The sequence below is a fragment of the Genypterus blacodes genome, unplaced genomic scaffold, assembly GCF_046128005.1.
Source record: "Genypterus blacodes isolate CSIRO-AG114 ecotype Tasmania unplaced genomic scaffold, CSIRO-AGI_Gbla_v1 ptg000013l_1, whole genome shotgun sequence".
NCBI classification, from domain to species: domain Eukaryota; kingdom Metazoa; phylum Chordata; class Actinopteri; order Ophidiiformes; family Ophidiidae; genus Genypterus; species Genypterus blacodes.
Window position 1 is genome coordinate 30,296 of NW_027466827.1, and position 17,756 is coordinate 48,051.

Sequence of the window (17,756 nt, forward strand, 5' to 3'; positions counted from 1 at the left end):
TGACTGTGATAGGTCTTGCAGTTTTCAGGGTCAAGTAATATGACTTTATAGCTGCAGAGAGAAGGAAAGAAAGAAAGAAAGAAAGAAAGAAAGAAAGAAAGAAAGAAAGAAAGAAAGAAAGAAAGAAAGAAATAATATCACATTACAGCTGCATGATGAGCTGAATGATCTGATTGGTTCCCACTGCTCCAGTGTGTAAGTTTGTGTATGTTGGGTGTATCCTCAAATCCACGTGTCTCAGCCATGGCCCTAAATAACTTAGCTCTGACATACAAATACATCTAAAACTACTATTCCCGCAACTAGACAAGAATGACGTAGCAACGAGGCACGCTGCCTTGTGGATTCCTGGACGTTGTAGTTTACAAACAAAATGTCGGTTGCAATTTAAATTATATTGATGCAACTCAGTTATATCTTCATCATAAATCATTTAAAAGTGGGTATCTATTTAAATCGCTTTATATTGGAAATCAACGAAGAATGTTTGTTTTATTTTCACCGAAACCGAAACGTAACGTGTGATACTACATCTCCCTTGGAGCACCGCGGCATCGCACATGCGCACAGAGCCTCGGCAGTTGCGCGTGTATGTGTGTGGAGCGGAGTCACGTGCAGACAGTCGGTAGGTCCACCTCGGGTTTCTGTCCAAACACACCGTCAACTGCTAGCCGTGTGTGTGTATGTCTGTATGTGTGTGAGTGAGCTGTTCGGCGTTAAAGTGATTCATGTTGTTTTTTAAGTCACCCGTCCCTTTAAACTAAACATTTTTTTCGAAGAATGAGTGATATAGATGACATCGAAGTCGATAGTGACGTGAGTATGAACGCCCTTAAGCTTTTGAACGCGTTATTCTGCTAGCTGTCGGTTCTAGCAGAACTAGCTGCTCGGCTAGCGTTAGCCACCGAAGAGCTAGCTTCGGTTTTTAGTCTAATAACTGCTTTGAGCTTGTCGCGATTCTGACAAGTTTACACCCGCGGAATGTTATCTTAACACACTCACAGGCATCGTTTCAAAGCAGAATGTTTTATTTGACACTTACATTAGCGAAGTAAAAAGGTTTTTTGTACAATTGTGGCTACATTTGTACTTTTTGTTCTGTTTCTCTGCAGGAAGAATCACCGAGATATGGCAATGTGGTGCGTAAGCTGTCAATTTGGAAGACGTTAAACTTATCTATTGTGAATTGCTTTACTTCATCCTGCTTTCCTTGTTTTAATGGCTGAGCTGAGGTGTGTAGGTTGGCTGGCTGGTTTGTTGTTGCTTCGGGGAGAACGTGAGAGCACCGCTGCTTACGTTTAACTCCGGATTCCACATATTTTGCTGTTGCACATTTGGTGAAGTTGTTTTACGTGTGTTCAAGCTGAGGACCGCGGCACTGCAGGGTTTCCCCCCAGCCTGTGTACGCGGTGACACAGCGTCTATATTTAGACCAAAGCTCAATCCTGCTGCTGCAGAGGACGGATGGACGAGCGGCTCGCTTCATGTTTTTATTTCCCGATCAGACGGAGCGGACGGATCTTGGCTCACTGGCTGCATGTTGAGCCTCCCCTATCGCTTTCACTTTGCGTGTTAAGACATGTGGGGGCGGGGGGGGTCAGATCGTCTCGTTTAGTATCTGCTCGGGTGCTGTTGCATGCGCGGCCCCGGCGGTGAGGGAGGAGACGCGGGGTGTTTTTCCGAGCTGCAGCCGCCGATTTCGTGCCATCTTCCCCCCGCCAACAGGCCACTGAAGGCTGCAGCCTCAGCCAATGACGTAAAGCTGCATGGAGGAAAAAACAGGCTGCACAACATGACGCCTCAGTACCGACACACACTCTCTCTCTCTCACACACACACACTCACTTACTGAATGCAGAACATGCAGATTAATGACATCACAGGAAGATCGATGTCAGATTAGATCAGGATGCCTTACTGAGGACGAGCTCAGTTTTGGCTGCTGGTGTCCTCCACACAGACCCCGAGCCTCCCTTTGATCACCGTAGTAACTGTTCACGTTTAACTAGATCAGCAACTAATTATGATTTACTTAAATTAATCACAATTGTTGTCATGGTGAAAATTCCCCAGAGAAAGAAATTTTTTTGTCAGAAAAGCGTTAAAAGGCAGAAATGTATTGATTTGAGAAAAATTTAGATGCTTGAACCGACAATCAACCATCAAGGAGTTGTTTGAGCTCTATATCTCTTGATGGATGCTGTAGGGAATTGTTGATTGATCAACAATTCACTGATTGGTCAGTGCAGACTTAATGACAGATCAATTAATTTTCAATTGTTTTACTCATTTGTTTGGGCAGAAATTCAAATAAATCTACAACACTATATATGTTTTAAATGCTTAAACCAAATCACTGTGAATGTGTCCCTATAGGGCAGCAGGGACTTGATGCTTCAATCAGATTTCTTTTGACAGTTAAAACAAGTGCTGCTCAATCAATTGTTAAAAAAAGCTTGTCAGAATAGTTGTTATCTGATGAATGAATCAATCATTCTGGCTCTTCATCTGTAGGCTCGTCCAGGTTTGCAGCCATAGTTGCCCCAAAAAAGTAGTCACTCCTATTTTCCCATTCCAAAAACAAACTGCTTTCCCGACACAAATCAAACTGTAAAACCCTCCTGCAGTAATGACAGCCAGTCAATCAATCTTAAGTTAGTAAGGCAGTCTCGTGTCAGAAGATGGAGGCTGTAGAGGCCTCGTCGTCTAGTCTGCACGGCAGCGTATGATAGAGCTGAACACACACTTTTCCAAGTTCTCCCCCCACCTCATGGCTGCACGTGTCACTCAGCACCTGGAGCTGTTGCGTAACGCTCAGGTACGAGCGGCCCGGCTCGGTTTCAGCCTCACCGTGAACTCCTAACCGTTACTCTCAGGTAATCTGACACCCACGACAACACAGAGAACTTTTAACAACACCAAACAGAGCCGGACAGTCGGGAGGCAGCAACACTCGTCTGTTTGAGAGGAACAATCTGGATTTTAAAGAAGTCCATCTGAACAGGGATAAGCAGTTGTGAATGGAGGATTTCTAGGCCCTTACAGCCTCAGATCCTATCAACGTAAAACAATCCACAAGAAGTAGTATTTCCTCTTCAAAACGACCCAAACGCCCGTCGTGTGCTGTGATCAGAGTGACTCTGGCATTGATCGCTGAGCTCCAAACACCTCATTGCATTGCTTTACACTCGGCCTAAGCTCCAGACAAACACGTATTGAGTGAGCGACACAACCTGATTAACCTGAATGAATCCAAATCTTTGTCTTAATGACGGGCAAATCATAGTGCCTCCGCCTGAGTGTGTGTAATAGTGTATGAGGAGCAGCTGCAGGGTTCCGCCTCCCTGATTATAGCTGTAATAAACGTGACGCTCTGTTAAAACACGCTTCCACGTACGCTTCAGAGAATTCGGAGAGCAGTTTTTTCTGTTGTTGCATTACCAAACCAAACAGCAACAGAAGGAGGATGTGACGTTCGGTTGAAGACTTTATTTAAATGTTGGTCCCTGTCCTGTGCAGGCTTGATCATCTCCCTGCCGTTCACTGCAAGTGAAAATGGCCGCCAGGCTCATAACCGTAAATGTGTTGCTTCACGCCGCGGTGAGAGGAGTCGGGGGCCCACGTGGATCTGCTGGATCTGGATCCTGGGCGGTTCTGGTGCAACAGGCTGCCAGGCCAGCTGTCACCATGTCGGACAACCCCAGGCACTGTGTAATATAAGAGGCATTATGGGTAATATGTGGTTTAGTAATTGAGGTGGAGGCGTTGCTCGGTGGACTGGATGTCGTAATGCCGAAACTGTTCTGGGCTCGTGCGCGCCACAGGCCGGCTGTTGATCTTGTGTCGTGGCGGTCGGCCCTCCTCAGCGCCGTGCCTTCACGTGATCCAGAGCTCCTCTCCCCCTTCACAGACGTCCCGAGTCGCTCTGCAGACCTGTTTGAACCTGCACGCTGCACGCTGGAAATGACTCAGAGGTCGCAGGGTTTCCCAACTTCCCAAACAATGTCTTCTTGGCGACATCGTGCCGTTTCAGCGTCGGCGTTGTGGTTTTTATCAGAAGCCACTAGGCTGATAGGTCGCCGCACCCGAGTCACGTGTTGGCCATGCGTTATGAGACAAGGCCGGTTTGCCCTCAAAAACAAATTGAACCACAGCAGACTGTGGTCCGGCCTGACTCTGGTCATGTGAATACAGCGGCCATCTTATATCCAAGATACATTTAAGTGGAATGATGGATTCTTTAAAGTTTATCAGGCATCTAAGTTGAACAGTAACATTTGAGTATTTGGTGAAGCAAACATAAAGATAACGCAGCTCATGTGTGCTGCCGTGCTGAAGGAAGGACATAGATGCATTGTGGGTCAGCAGGGGAAACAGCCCCAGAATTGAGTCCCAATATGGAATATGGCTCAGTTTCCCAAGTGGACTTCATGTATCTCTGTCTTCTTCTTCTCTTGAACCCCCTGTGACCTTGCCTGACTTCCCTGAAGTCGCTCAGCCTGTTGTTTCATTTCCTCCTTCATGTCGCCGTCGGCTCAATTTTCCAGTTCACACCTAACCTCTTTCTGATGCCAGCTGCACCTCCAGCTCAGCAGGGGGGGTTAGAGTGTGTGTGTGTGTGTGTGTGTGTGTGTGTGTGTGTGTGTGTGTGTGTGTGTGTGTGTGTGTGTGTGTGTGTGTGTGTGTGTGTGTGTGTGTGTGTGTGTGTGTGTGTGTGTGTGTGTGTGTGTGTGTGTGTGTGTGTGTGTGTGTGTGTGTGTGTGTGTGTGTGTGTGTGTGTGTGTGGAAAACCTGATCAGTTCATCTGTCCTGTTCCTGTGGGGTTTGGCAGCAGAGCGGCAGTGCAGGCATGCCCTCTGTGGTCGCCGCTCTGCCGCCCCCCTGAAGGCCTTGTGTCTCTCTCTCTCTCCCTCTCTCTCTCTCCCTCTCCGCAGGCAGACAAACGGGCGCACCACAATGCGCTGGAGCGCAAGCGTAGGGACCACATCAAAGACAGCTTTCACAGCCTCCGAGACTCGGTGCCCGCCCTGCAGGGAGAGAAGGTCGGTGACACCAGGCGGACAGACGTGATGCTCTTACTCTTACTCTTCTCTTAGGATGAGTGTGTGTGAGTGTGTGTGTGTGTGTGTGTGTGTGATGACGACTGGAACAGCTAAGAAGTCTAGATTTAAGAATGTAAATGCAGCTGAGACTCGTTGTTTTCAGACAATGTAACCTGGATGCTGTGGCCTCATTCATCTAGATGTTTATGCTAAAGTGTAGAAGAAGTAACGATGCACCAGAGGCCCTCAGAATAAGTTCAGACTACAGTGTTTGTTCTCTTTAGAGCTGATTTGCATCTGGTTTTAATATTATAAAAGAAAGCAGAGGTTCTAAGATATTAGATTCAAACTGAAGATAATGATCACTATGCAAAACGGTGCTGCTGATGACTTGTGTGTGTGTGTTGTGTAGAGCTGTAGATTGCTGAGTGTGTGTGTGTGTAGAGGGAATAGCTGTAGGGCCAAGAGCGTGCAGATGGAGCAGAGCAGCAGCAGCAGCGCCGCCGTCTAAATACTTAGATCAGCTCCAGGAAGTTATTATGAGGAAATGCAGCTCTCTTCCTGTTATGACATCGCCGACATTGAGGGTTTTCGTGTGTAGTGTCTGGTCACCGCGGCGACACAGAGGGGCGAGGACGGTGTGAGGGTGTGTGTGCTGGCGATAAATAGAGTTAGAGGTTATAGCAGATTGGATTAAAGTGCTGTAGATGTGTGAGTACGTTAACTTGCTCTCAGTCCTCTCCCCGTGTCTGTCCTCCCTGCGCCGTCCTCAGGCGTGGACGCTTGTAACTTTCCAGTCATCAGCGGTCGTGGGTCCAGGTTTTTGCCGCGGCGTTCCTTTGATGAGGAACAATAAGGAGCGCTGAAGCCGATTGTCTCAGGCTGAGGATGCTGACCCGCTATTTGTGTTCGCCGCCGTTACAAAAACAAGCGCCTCCCTCCAGCTTTGGGAGGTTCAGAGGAGAGGGAGTGTGCGTGTGTGTGTGTGAGAGCTCGCAGCACCGTCCCAGATTTCGCCGTCGTCTCCTTTAGGTGTTTGTGTTGAGTGGGATTTGTAGCTCCGTGACAGAATCAGGATTTTAGTGTGGGTGTGTGAGAGTGTGTGTGTGTGTGTGTGTGTGTGTGTGTGTGTATGTATGTTTAAAAATGTGATGTGTACAAAACAACCACTGCAATTGTGCGTCACTCCTTCAATTTTTTGCATGTGTCACTAACAGCAGTCTACCAAACAGGCATCTCGAGCTCAAATCCTAGACAAAGCCACAGAGTACATCCAGTACATGAGACGGAAAAACCACACACACCAGCAGGACATCGACGACCTGAAGAGGCAGAACGCTCTACTGGAGCAGCAAGGTACCTCTCACACACACGCTCACACACACACGACGACTGTTAACCACGATTTCATTTACTCTGCCCTCTGTGTGTTGCTGCTGTTCATTGTGTTTTTGTTCCTCTTGTTCACCTCCCTCTGCTCGCTCGTGTGTGTGTGTGTACGTGCACAAGCAGTCCGTGCCCTGGAGAAGGTGAAAGGCTCCGCCCAGCTCCAGGCCAGCTACTCGTCGTCCGACAGCAGCCTGTACACCAACCCCAAAGGCAGCGCCGTGTCCGCGTTCGACGGCGGCTCGGACTCCAGCTCCGAGTCGGAGGCCGAGGAGCCCCCAAACAGGAAGAAGCTGCGCGTGGAGGCCAGCTAAGAGAGAGCACACCGCCCCCAGACCCCACACACCCCACGTCCCCCCAGGCCCGAGGAGGGGGCGGGGCATTAAAGCGACCGCGAGAGGAGCTTGCGGCCTTGGAAGCTCTTGCAGCTCATCGGCTCCCCAACAACAACAACAACAACGACAACAACAACAACCACCACCTTCTCCTCGCCGTCCTCTTCATTCTGTCCTCCATCTCTGGGTGGGCTCGCACTGGAGACTCATGACTGCTCAACCCCACCCCCCTCCTCTCCCACACACACACCCACCCACACACACACCCTCAACCATTGTCTCTCAAGGAAAGGAGGGAGGAAGTCAGCAGAGTGAACAACAGCGACGACGACTCCTTATATTCATCTGGAGAGCTTAATTTCCCCCTCTTGACCCCCTCCCCTCCCTGATCTCCTTGTTTCCTCGTTCTCCTCCTTTGGTGCCCCCCCCTCCAGTAAAGTCAACAATCCAACCCCCCCAAAAAAAGAGGCAGCTTTGGCTACTTTAAGGACTTAATGCTGTTTTTGTACCTCCATCCAGCCCCGTCTCCTCGGGTTCCTTTGGTTTGGGGTCAGGGGGTCGGGGGGCTCGTCAGGCTTACGGCTCCAAGCACTGCTTATATTATATATATTTTTGTTTTATTTTTGTTATTCTTGATAAGAATCCTGTTTAGACTTTACACACACACACTCACACACCCCCCCTAAGACGAATCACGGAGGCAGTTTACCTTTTTAAACGAAAGCAAAGCTCAAACGTTTGTAGCTACTTTTTCCACGTAATGAATGTGAAGACGCTTAGGAGCAGATGTTAGAGTGAAACCCACCTCAGGCCCACCGGATCGTTTGTGTAAAAAAAAAAAAAAAAAAAGAGAAGAAGACAAAAAAAGAGAGCGTGCGACTCCTTTTGTTGAAATCGATGTTTTGGAAAAAGGAGAATAATTCCTAAACTTGTATCGTATTTTCGTCCTTTAGCTTGAAGTAGTGAATGACTTTAGGTGGCTGAATACATTAGGCATCTCGTTTTATATATTAAATGCATTGATTGGATGTTTTCAAGTTCTAAAGTATGTTATGCATATTGTAGTTAATCTCACAGATCATTTGGAAAATGCCAATTTGTCACGTGTAGAGATCCTTAAGGGGATGAAATAGGTATTGAATGTCAAAACGAGTAGCTCCCGTCTCCTGCAGTACAAAGGAAGCAAAAGACGTCCCTGTCCATGTGTTGTGCTTTACACAGTAAAACTCAATGTCGCTGATTTCCCACCAACCCCACCACCCCACCCCCAAACAGAGCAGGAAGCATTGTGAGTGTCTAGGAAACGTGTGTGTATGTATATTGTTTCCATTTGATTTCCATTTAGGAGGATATAATTAGTGTAATAGCTCTTTGTTTGTCCGATTCCATTCCATGGAAATTACAAGTATGTTGTACATACTGCCAACAATTGTCTTGCAAGTTGAGGCCTATACCTTTACTATGAGACTATAAAATAAACTATTTTATCCTTTAACGCGCTGCTTGTTGTCGTAGATCTGTTGGAAAGAATCAGATCTCAGGTGCGCCGATACGTACTGTACGTGCTAGAACAGGTCCCTGAACGCACCGGCATGCACTGTGTGTGTGCTCGGCTGACAAACACAACTTCAGGTTTTTCCGGTTCCTCATGCTGGCGTGTGTGCGTGTGTGCGACCCGAGGCAGAATGATGGCATCGGTTTGTGTGATGATGTAACTCGTCACGCCTTACCTTTGTGTTCCTCTTTACTCAGCCACCAGACTAATGCGCTAAACAAACGTACTATTCTACAACTAACAAACAATAGTGTTTCTTACAGGGACATAAGGTGAGTTTGCAGGTTCCTCAAGTTTTGTCACACTTGCAAATATGCCACCATAAAGGATTACAGCCCAGCCCGGAGTGTGTGTGAGTGTGACTTTACATTCTCACCTAAGGAAACCAGTGCGGATGAAATGAGTCATTGTTTAAATTAAATCGGTTGCAGCACGTTTCTGCAGCGGCTCGCAGTTTGTTGGACCTTCTGTGCGTTTCATCATTCGCCAAATTGCAACACAACTTTATCAACTTTTTAGTTTTATTTATTCAGAGCATGGAAACCAAATGCATCGCAAGCAAAAACTCGGCGAAATGCAAAGCTTCCGACCTTCGACCTTTACTTGGGTTTGACCTTTTCAAACGCAGAGGGTCCCGTCGTCTTGACCCGCCGTTTTTGGCGATTCCGCGTTAGAACATGATGGCTGTTTCGGGTTCGAGTCCCCGAGCGAGGACATCAGGACTAGGATTGCTCGCTTGCTCCTCGTTGCCGGTTGTCTTCGGGCACGGGCAGGCGGAGGAAGTGTTCCAGAGCTTGAGCCACCTTCTCTGGACAAATGTTGTAAACCGGATGGGTCACCGCCTGGAGGAGAGAAGAGAGAACAGTTTTTTTAACTCCCAAACTCCCAGATGTCCTGAAGTTACCATGACAACACAACCAACTCTAGGGATGCTGTGTTCTTCTCTTGTGTCGCTGACAGTGAAACTTACTGTAACACAGCGCGAGTTCCAGTAACACAACAGGAAACGGGAAGATAAAAAGCAAACGGCTTCACCACATCGCTCAGCCACACCACATCGTGACTCATAACACATATCCAAACAAACAGGGATCGAAAAAAAAATAAACCCAGCAAGCCGAAAGACAAAGACTCTGATAATCTAAATATTAAGCCTGATGAGATTTAACAGCTTAGTGACTCAACTTTGTCAGCCAATTACAGCAAAAGGAGAAGGAGTATGTTTTGTATTGATCTGTGATGAAATGAAACTATTCGGATTACACTTAACCAGCCAAAACAGGCTTTCACACGCATACACGGATCACTTTTTGTTCTCAGAGCTGACACAGATATGTACTGATGCAGCTCTGCTAACTTGTGTGAAGCAGAATGTGACCGACGTCGGAGGTTGAAGGCTCGTTTAGGGCACTTTGCTTCATAATGTGCTGGAATTTTTTCAAAAGTAAGTCATGATGCACTGATTGGGCTCTTAAGTCTGTCTTGTTTAAGGAGATTCCATGTCTAATGCTGATGGCTAACACACTCTCCTTCCTCCCTTTCTTTGGCCGTGCTGCAGCCTCACCAATCTGTTCTCCTCCCTGCCCAGGATCAGCTCGTGAGGGCCGTCCAGGCTCCCGAAGTGCTGCGCCACCGACAGGCCGCTCAGGCAATAACACGTGTGGTAGAAATCTCTGGACCTGGATGCAGAGAGAGAGACACAGAGCGGTAAATACTAGTGTGTGTGGAGAGGGTATGTGCCGCCGCTGCCAACCCTTGTGTGTATGTGTGTGTGTCCAGATGGTGCGGTACTGACTTGCCAGGTTTATCCAGAAGGCCCCCCGTGGGGTTCTGACAGCACAGGAGGATGTACTCCTGCAAGGCCTGCTGCTCGAACATCCACTGCTGCCGACTCAGCGTCGACTCTCCTGCACGGCCGTGACACATACGTGACTTTACACATCCTACAAATCGCTTTACGTGGATCTTTAAAAGGAGTGTGAGAGCCTGAGGGTCACATTAAGCTTTGTGACTGAAGACTTTAAACATCCAGGGGATCAAACTTGGGCGATAGATGGAGAATGTGTGATTGTTTAAACGCTATTTAAACATGAGATGTGACTGAGGACAGTAAGGTAAGTAAGCAGTAGTGTGAAGCTGTGTGTGTGTGTGTACCGTCTTTGAATAAGGCTCTGTGGAGCAGCGGCAGGAGCCCCGCCTGCCAGAACGAGTAGCAGCCGTCCACCAGTTTGTTGCATCGTCCCTGGAAACCTCCCTCGAAGCGCATCTGTCTGCTCACCACCCACCGCTGAGGAGGGGACAGAAGACGAGACAGACCAGACCAGACGTGTGTTTAACGACACACACATTTCTGACACCTTCGCCGTCAGTCCATAATTGTACTTAGAACCCGGAGGAACGCCATCACGGAGAGTTAACAGGAGGGAGGATTAGGAATGAGTATCGTGGCAAAGAAGACAAATCTGTGCAGCTTTGGGTGGAGTCACCCTGGATTTGGGCTTTAATCGTCCAAACTAAAGTACAGACGATGTTCAGCTTATTGGCTTTAGGCCCCAGATTCGCTTGAAGTGTTTAAGTATCAAACGGAGCCAAAGTCAGAATTAATCCTGATGATAAAAATCAGGATTAATGCAAACATGTAGAATGTGAGTCCACTTCTATTCACACTGAGTCACGTTGACCTGCACCGACCTTTGAGGCCAACAGGGTCAAGTAGTGGAGAATATTGCAGTTGTAGTGTTGAACAAACGTCAGACTGCCAGTGGCTCATCCGCCCCGTGTGTCCCTGTGTGTCCCTGTATGTCCCTGTATGTCCCTGTGTGTCTCTGTGTGTCCCCGTATGTCCCTGTGTGTCCCCGTGTGTCCCCGTATGTCCCCGTGTGTCCCCGTGTGTCCCCGTATGTCCCCGTGTGTCCCTGTGTGTCCCCGTATGTCTCTGTGTGTCCCTGTGTGTTCCCGTGTTTCCCTCTCCGTGTGAGCTGTGGATCCTCCAACCGTTTTTGCATATTGTTGCTGAGGTCAGCGTAGTTTGCACTTTGCACACAGTGTTGCTTCCTGTTGCTTTTCCACAGGCAAAGCTGATCACATTTGACTGAACAGGTGACACACTGACCACACTGACAGATTCTGACATCAGCATTAACCGCTTCCATGTTTTTGGCCGAGAAGGAGCAGAAGCGCCGCCACCGCCGCTGCTCACTATCTTCCCTCGGTTGCCGTGCAGAGGAGATGGCCTGAGGTGAGACGTGTTGCTCAGAGGCACGTCAGCAGCTGTTGGGATATTCTGTATCTGGGGGTCTGATTACCACCAAACACCGACTTGGCCCCATCCGACACCGTCGCCACCGCCGACACGAAAGGTTAACCGCCCAGATGCGAAATCCACACGCCGAGGGGTCACGGGGGGACAGACGGGGACAGGGGACACCATACAGGCGGTTTAACCCCGAGCACGTCACTGCTACACGTTAGATTCTCCTCATCTGTGACTGTTGGCATGAGAGAAACCAGCTCTTCCTCGCTTCAATCCTCCACCTGACCTCTGACCCCTCCCTCCCACTTGATCAAAATCTCCCTCTGGGGTGTATCGGAGTGCGTCGGTGTCTCTGTTATGACTGCAGACTGATGCTTCTTTGTACTTGGAGGGATGTAAACAGTGCGTTCACTTTCTATCTAACGAGGACAAACTGCGGCGGCGTTCTCTCACCAGCAGTGCCTTGAGGTCCAGCATGTGCTCCTTGCCCAGGATGACCATAGCAGCCATGCCGCAGAAGGTGTAGCCCCCGTGCGCCTCCAGGCCCGGCACGCCGCTGAGGCCGCCCTCCCAATTCTGACACCTGCGGACGGAGACAATCGAGAAGCGGGATGAGAGTGGGAGGGGCTTGTAATGATGGCGTGCGACGATGCAACGACATTGGGCCGCACCTGAGGATCCAGCTGGTCGTGTCTTCGAACAGTTTGGGTGTGAGGATGTTTGTGAGCGAGGCTACGGAGGCGGCGCAGTACGCACTCCTGCAAGAGAAGGGTACAGATCAAACGGTCAGACGCCTGCTTACATCATCTCTACAAAGGTGTATTTTGAGAGCAGCACCGCCGTGCGTTTGGCTTTCGTCCCCTCCCACTGATGAGCACATGTTTGGTTTGTTCTGCTGTCAAGAGAATTAAAACCATATATAGCAACTACACACACCAAAGAGCTGGTGTTTGTCATTTGAAATGCTACGTAAACGTCTCGAGAAAGAGGCGACTTTTCTGAAGTTTCTTTGTGGAACGGGAACAAAGATGATGACTCACAAACACACCGGCCCACGATGCCGCCTGTGCTCTCACACACACCTTCAAAGTTCTCTACGATGGATTGTTTCTGTTTTATAAACACAAAGATCAGATGGAAAGTGTGTGTGTGTGTGTGTGTGTGTGTGTGTGTGTGTGTGTGTGTGTGTGTGTGTGTGTGTGTGTGTGTGTGTGTGTGTGTGTGTGTGTGTGTGTGTGTGTGTGTGTGTGTGTGTGTGTGTGTGTGTGTGTGTGTGTGTGTGTGTGTGTGTGTGTGTGCCCTCACCTGACATCCACCTCCCCTCCTACATGCATGACGAAAGACCCATCTGGCTGCTTCACTGACCACAGGAAATCGAGCAGCTTCTCCCTGAGGGCAAGGTCAACACAGGGAGGAGAGGAAGAAGCGGAGGATGAAGAGGAGAGAGTAAAGAAGGAGGTGAGAGTCAGATGGATTAGTTAAATTCAGGTCACAGAACTGTAAGATGACCTCCTGGTTGTATAACATCAACAATAATCTAATACAACCTATTTAAAAATGCAGTAAACAAACAGATGACATCATTCCCAGACAGACTCGCACTTCATCAACAGACAAATGAGTCCCTTGAAATCTCTCCACGAGTGCACCTACACCATCAAGTGGCAATTTGAGTCAAACGGCAACAGTGACTGAGCTGCAGGTGCATTTATAGGGTTTGAGAAAAAACAGTGACACCTATTGGTCAGACTGTGTAGTGCAGGCAAATACAATGATAGACGATAGAGTGAGTTTGAGAAGGGGAATTTCTACTTTCTTAGTGTGACAGGGAAAAGGAGTGTTTAGTAATTGGTTTATTTATTTAGTTTAGTCTTCTTTATCATAGTACAGAGACCTAAATGTGTATCATCTTTGTTGCCCCTCTCCTACATGTGTGTGTCCCTACTACGTACCGGTTGATGATGCTATACGCCTCTTCTGTGCCGATGATGCATAAGGCGTTGACGGTGGCATAGGTGGGCGCCAGGTGGGCGTGCTGACCGGGCCCTCCGGCGAAACCCCCAGACGAGGTCTGACAGCGCGCCAGGAACTGACACACACTACAGGGAGAGGGAGAGAGAGAGAGAGTGTGCGTGTAAGTGGGACGAACAGGTTGCATTGTAAGAAAATCCTTGAACGAGGCCTGTGTGTGGGTGAAAGTGTGTGTGTGGTGTCGTACTGGCACAGGACAGTGGCAGCTGGTGTGTTGGCACGTCTCACTGTAATCATGAGTGTGTGTGTGTGTTGGCTGCCTGGCAGAGCTACAGGGCGTAAAGAGTCTTACTCTGAGCCGACATCGCTCTAATAAACTGACCGTCATTTTGGTGGCAATCTTGAGATTATGGCTATGTGTGGGATATAACACCAGATAATAGTGATGATGCAAACGGACGGCTGTGTGTGTGTGTGTGTGTGTGTGTGTGTGTGTGTGTGTGTGTGTGTGTGTGTGTGTGTGTGTGTGTGTGTGTGTGTGTGTGTGTGTGTGTGTGTGTGTGTGTGTGTGTGTGTGTGTGTGTGTGTGTGTGTGTGTGTGTGTGTGTGTGTGTCTCTCTCTCTCTCTCTCTCTCTCTCACTCTGAGGCAATAGTGGAGGGAATGGGCTCCTCTAGCAACTCCAGACTGTGAAGAATCCAGAAGCAAAGCCACGGTCTGCTGGCATCCAGACACTACACACACACATATGTCACATGGTCAGATCAGGGGCATCAGAAGACCAATTATAGAAATAAATGAGATATAGAGATCAGTCAGATGGGACCTGGCGGAGGAGACAGGCAGGCAGGCAGACAGGCAGACAGACAAACGAGAGGCCACAGGAGGGAAACGACCGGAGCCACATGGAAAACTTTCAAACCTCTTACATAACATCACCATTCCAACCGTTACCCTGAACAGTGACGGTGTTGTACAACCAAACACACACACACACTCACACACTGTAGCGTTTGTGCAGCTTTCTTCAAGGCCGGATTGAAATCAAACAGCTGGTCACAGTGAAGAAAAACACACTCGCTCAAAGAGAATGACTGAGCAGCTCAAAAGTCAGATTAATAAGTGTGGCAAAGAGGCGGCAGTGTGTGTGTGTGTGTGTGTGTGTGTGTGTGTGTGTGTGTGTGTGTGTGTGTGTGTGTGTGTGTGTGTGTGTGTGTGTGTGTGTGTGTGCGCGTGTTTGTTCTTCACACTCGTACCTCATAAGCGTCTGATAAGTGACGTAAGCCCTTCTTCAGGTACTGGTAGTGCTGCTCCCTCAGCAAAGTCGGCCTGCGGACACAGAAGAGAAGAAGAAGAAGAAGAAGAAGAAGAAGAAGAAGAAGAAGAAGAAGAAGAAGAGATCCATTATAGGAAACCAAACAGGAAGAGGCTCGACCGGAAAACAGAGGATGAAGAGGAGGCTTCCACACTCGCTCCCTGGGTAGATACCTTGGTCCAGTCTTGATTATGAAGCGGAGAAAGCCTTTGGTTTGCACCTTTGGGTGAGATGGGCGACCTCACGACAAACAAACCAAGACAAAGTGCTTTTATCTGCCGTGTCAGAGTGTTTAGAGCAGCCATTTAACTAAAACGACACACAAACACACACAAATAGACGCTGTGGGTATTTGATTTCTACACTAAATGATCTTGTATTCATTATTTTTATATTATTATCTATATTAGTTTTCTTGGACGGCTTTGTCAGCTGTGGGGTTTTCATGTTCTTGCCATTATTATCTTACATTTTGCACTAAATGCATTTATTTACTGTGGTTTCAATTAAAATCTCAGTGAAAATAGTAAACAAATCAATAAATATATATATCAATAATCTAACTAAAGACTGGATGAGGTCAATAGGATTGGTAGCACAAACTCTAATATCGTTTATGGTCTTATTCAACCTGCATTCTGGCTCAATTTGCAGCTTCTTTGTAGATTGTAGATAAATAACATAAATAACTGAAATATCCAGTATCAGCTGAGCCCTACTCCTTTATAACACCATTAGTTGTGTTGTAGAGCCCAAACATCTCCTCCCTTTGGCTGTAAAGCTTCTGACGCGTATGTCCAAAGCTGTTGTCATAGAAATGGATGAGTCACTCCATCAGATGCAGACGGACGGAGTGTGTGTGTGTGTGTGTGGGCCGATCAACACGTTGCTAGATAAAAGCCATCGCACAGCATCTGCATCTGCCAACAGCAGGTGTTAATGATCAGAAGGCACCGCAGCCAATCAGCAGCGCCGACGGTAGTAAACACATGCGGCGTGATGGGGGAGCACACACACACACACACACACACACACACACACACACACACACACACACACACGAGTCATTAAGATGCTGATACAACATCTAAGCCGCGGATGCTGCATGTTTTCTCTGCATCCCATTTGTGGGTTTAACGCCTGTATGAGCTCTGCAGATGTGGACAATTTTGCTACTAATCATAATTTTAATCGCAACACTAAGGATTTAGAGTTTATATCAACCCAAGAATGGGTCTTAAAAACAGGCCTTTAAGGAATGATGGCACAGTAATAACCCACTGAACAATTTGTTTACAATGTCATTTTGCATCAAGACAACGTGCAAACACAAAGATGAAGCGTCACCCTGCGTACTCACTGTGGTATGTTGTGTATCTGCTTGTAAACACTGGTGACTTCTTCAATGCTGCATTCAACCTTTTTCTATTGGTAAAAGGAGAGGATACAGCGTGTTAGTAGTATTTTGTCAAACGTACGGAGAAACACAATGAATGTATTAGGACATCACTTCAATGACGTCACACAACAAACATGAAGCGACGAAGAAAGAGATGAAGCACTAACTCATCGGTTTGAAATGAAACTATTTATATCAAAATATAAAGATCAGACAGGTAAGATAAGATACAGATAAATACAAAAGACACATTTCAGGAATATATCTTGACAGTTTTTTTTAAACATTATTAACCTATTAGGACTGTTACAAATAAGGAATAGATGAGTTTTTTGTTATAATCGTGTATAATAGAAGTTAAATGTATTTAAACAGTATTGTGTTAGTTAGGAATGTAATTTGTATTGGTTATAATAATAAAAAATACAATTTCAAATAATGTATGCATCTAACACGGACTTCTGCTGACATGGCAAATTGACAATAATAAAGAATCTTAAAGCTTTCATGGTTCTTTAATTAAGTGTAGCACACAAGAGGATTCAACCATATGAAACATTATTTAGAGTGTTGGAGTTTAATCTCACACTAAGAATCCTGTTGGGAGCTATTTACCTACCATTTAATTAGCTTATTCGAACTTAATCTTATTATGTCTTAAATATACCCAAAGCTTGGTGAGCTAAAGCTGAAGCACACTCGTCGAGCTAACGCAAAGCATAAATCAAATATATTAAAATACTACATGTCGTAATTTCCTCCGATCTACGCGTTTTTTTCGCCATATATACCATACAAAACATTCCTTGTATAAATGTATGGTTGATCACTTTTCCAGGCACTCAACAGTCGTGTGTCCGTCGTTAGCATTAGCTGCCGGAGCTAATAGGGATAATCTCCGCCTCATCTCACCTGCTCCACAGAAGTCACCGTTTCTGCCCCGTCATCTGCGAACTTTTCTGCCGCATGGTGCTCACGGAAGCACCGCAGAGGCGTCGGCAGACCGTCCATGGAGCCGCAGGAAGCCGTTATCTGAGCCGGTGCTGAAGCTGAGGCGGCGGTGTTAGTTTGTTTTGGTACTTCGCTCACTTTCACGCACGCTCCGCTCACATCCGGGTGAGGTCAAAGTAGGCGGGGCCTGATAAAACGCCCTTGCGCATACCCGCTACGGCAGCTTAGAGTAGACAAAAAAAGTCACCGTTGCTTACTTGTTGATGCTCCAATGATGCATTTTACTCCACTTAATAAATCAAATTTGTATGACGTGTTTCCAAAAATTTGTTGTTCCAGCATTATCATTAAAAAAGAGCATTGTTTGCAAAACAGAAGAAAAGCTGAATGAAACTGCAGTGCCCCCTATGGACAAAAGGCAAACCGAATTGTCATTGAATGAAATCTTATGACAGTAAATATACCGTAACTTTTCTAACCAAATAGGTATTAAATTTAACATTTTTATTTTTTATTTTGTGTGTGTGTGTTTTTTTTACAGGTCTGGGTC

General features: G+C 47.1%; 2 protein-coding genes across 8 annotated transcripts; one reads left to right on the forward strand and one right to left on the reverse strand.

Annotated features, from left to right (window-relative positions):
- Positions 1 to 607: 607 nt before the first annotated feature.
- Positions 608 to 8,258, forward strand: LOC143013477 (protein max). Of its 7 annotated transcripts, none has more exons than XM_076167128.1 (5): positions 608 to 816; positions 1,113 to 1,139; positions 4,935 to 5,066; positions 6,260 to 6,398; positions 6,555 to 8,258. In XM_076167128.1, exons 1-5 carry the CDS (start codon positions 781 to 783, stop codon positions 6,740 to 6,742), a joined length of 522 nt encoding a protein of 173 aa, XP_076023243.1. In that variant the 5' UTR covers positions 608 to 780; the 3' UTR covers positions 6,743 to 8,258. The 7 variants fall into 7 exon arrangements, with proteins under 7 accessions (XP_076023243.1, XP_076023250.1, XP_076023235.1 ...); XM_076167135.1 differs by having other exon boundaries at positions 6,275 to 6,398; positions 6,552 to 8,258; XM_076167120.1 differs by having other exon boundaries at positions 609 to 816; positions 6,552 to 8,258.
- Positions 8,259 to 8,948: 690 nt separating this feature from the next.
- fntb (farnesyltransferase, CAAX box, subunit beta) lies at positions 8,949 to 17,366 on the reverse strand. Its single transcript, XM_076167833.1, has 12 exons — positions 17,168 to 17,366; positions 16,217 to 16,281; positions 14,798 to 14,870; positions 14,184 to 14,275; positions 13,524 to 13,670; positions 12,877 to 12,960; positions 12,243 to 12,329; positions 12,025 to 12,154; positions 10,473 to 10,605; positions 10,114 to 10,225; positions 9,883 to 9,997; positions 8,949 to 9,160 (listed from the first exon to the last, which is right to left on the reverse strand). The coding sequence occupies exons 1-12, from the start codon at positions 17,264 to 17,266 to the stop codon at positions 9,041 to 9,043; spliced, it is 1,257 nt and encodes a 418-aa protein (XP_076023948.1). The 5' UTR covers positions 17,267 to 17,366; the 3' UTR covers positions 8,949 to 9,040.
- Positions 17,367 to 17,756: the final 390 nt, after the last annotated feature.

Excerpts from the sequence above, each read along its gene's own strand:
- LOC143013477 (XM_076167120.1), top strand. The coding sequence starts at position 781 with ATGAGTGATATAGATGACATCGAAGTCGATAGTGAC. Across the intron at positions 1,140-4,934 it reads CACCGAGATATGGCAATGTG|GCAGACAAACGGGCGCACCA; the intron begins GTGCGTAAGCTG and ends CCCTCTCCGCAG. Across the intron at positions 5,067-6,259 it reads GTGACACCAGGCGGACAGAC|CAGTCTACCAAACAGGCATC; the intron begins GTGATGCTCTTA and ends TGTCACTAACAG.
- fntb (XM_076167833.1), bottom strand. The coding sequence starts at position 17,266 with ATGGACGGTCTGCCGACGCCTCTGCGGTGCTTCCGTGAGCACCATGCG. Across the intron at positions 10,606-12,024 it reads TGGACCTCAAGGCACTGCTG|CGGTGGGTGGTGAGCAGACA; the intron begins GTGAGAGAACGC and ends TCCCCTCCTCAG. Across the intron at positions 10,226-10,472 it reads CAGAGCCTTATTCAAAGACG|GAGAGTCGACGCTGAGTCGG; the intron begins GTACACACACAC and ends ACGGCCGTGCAG.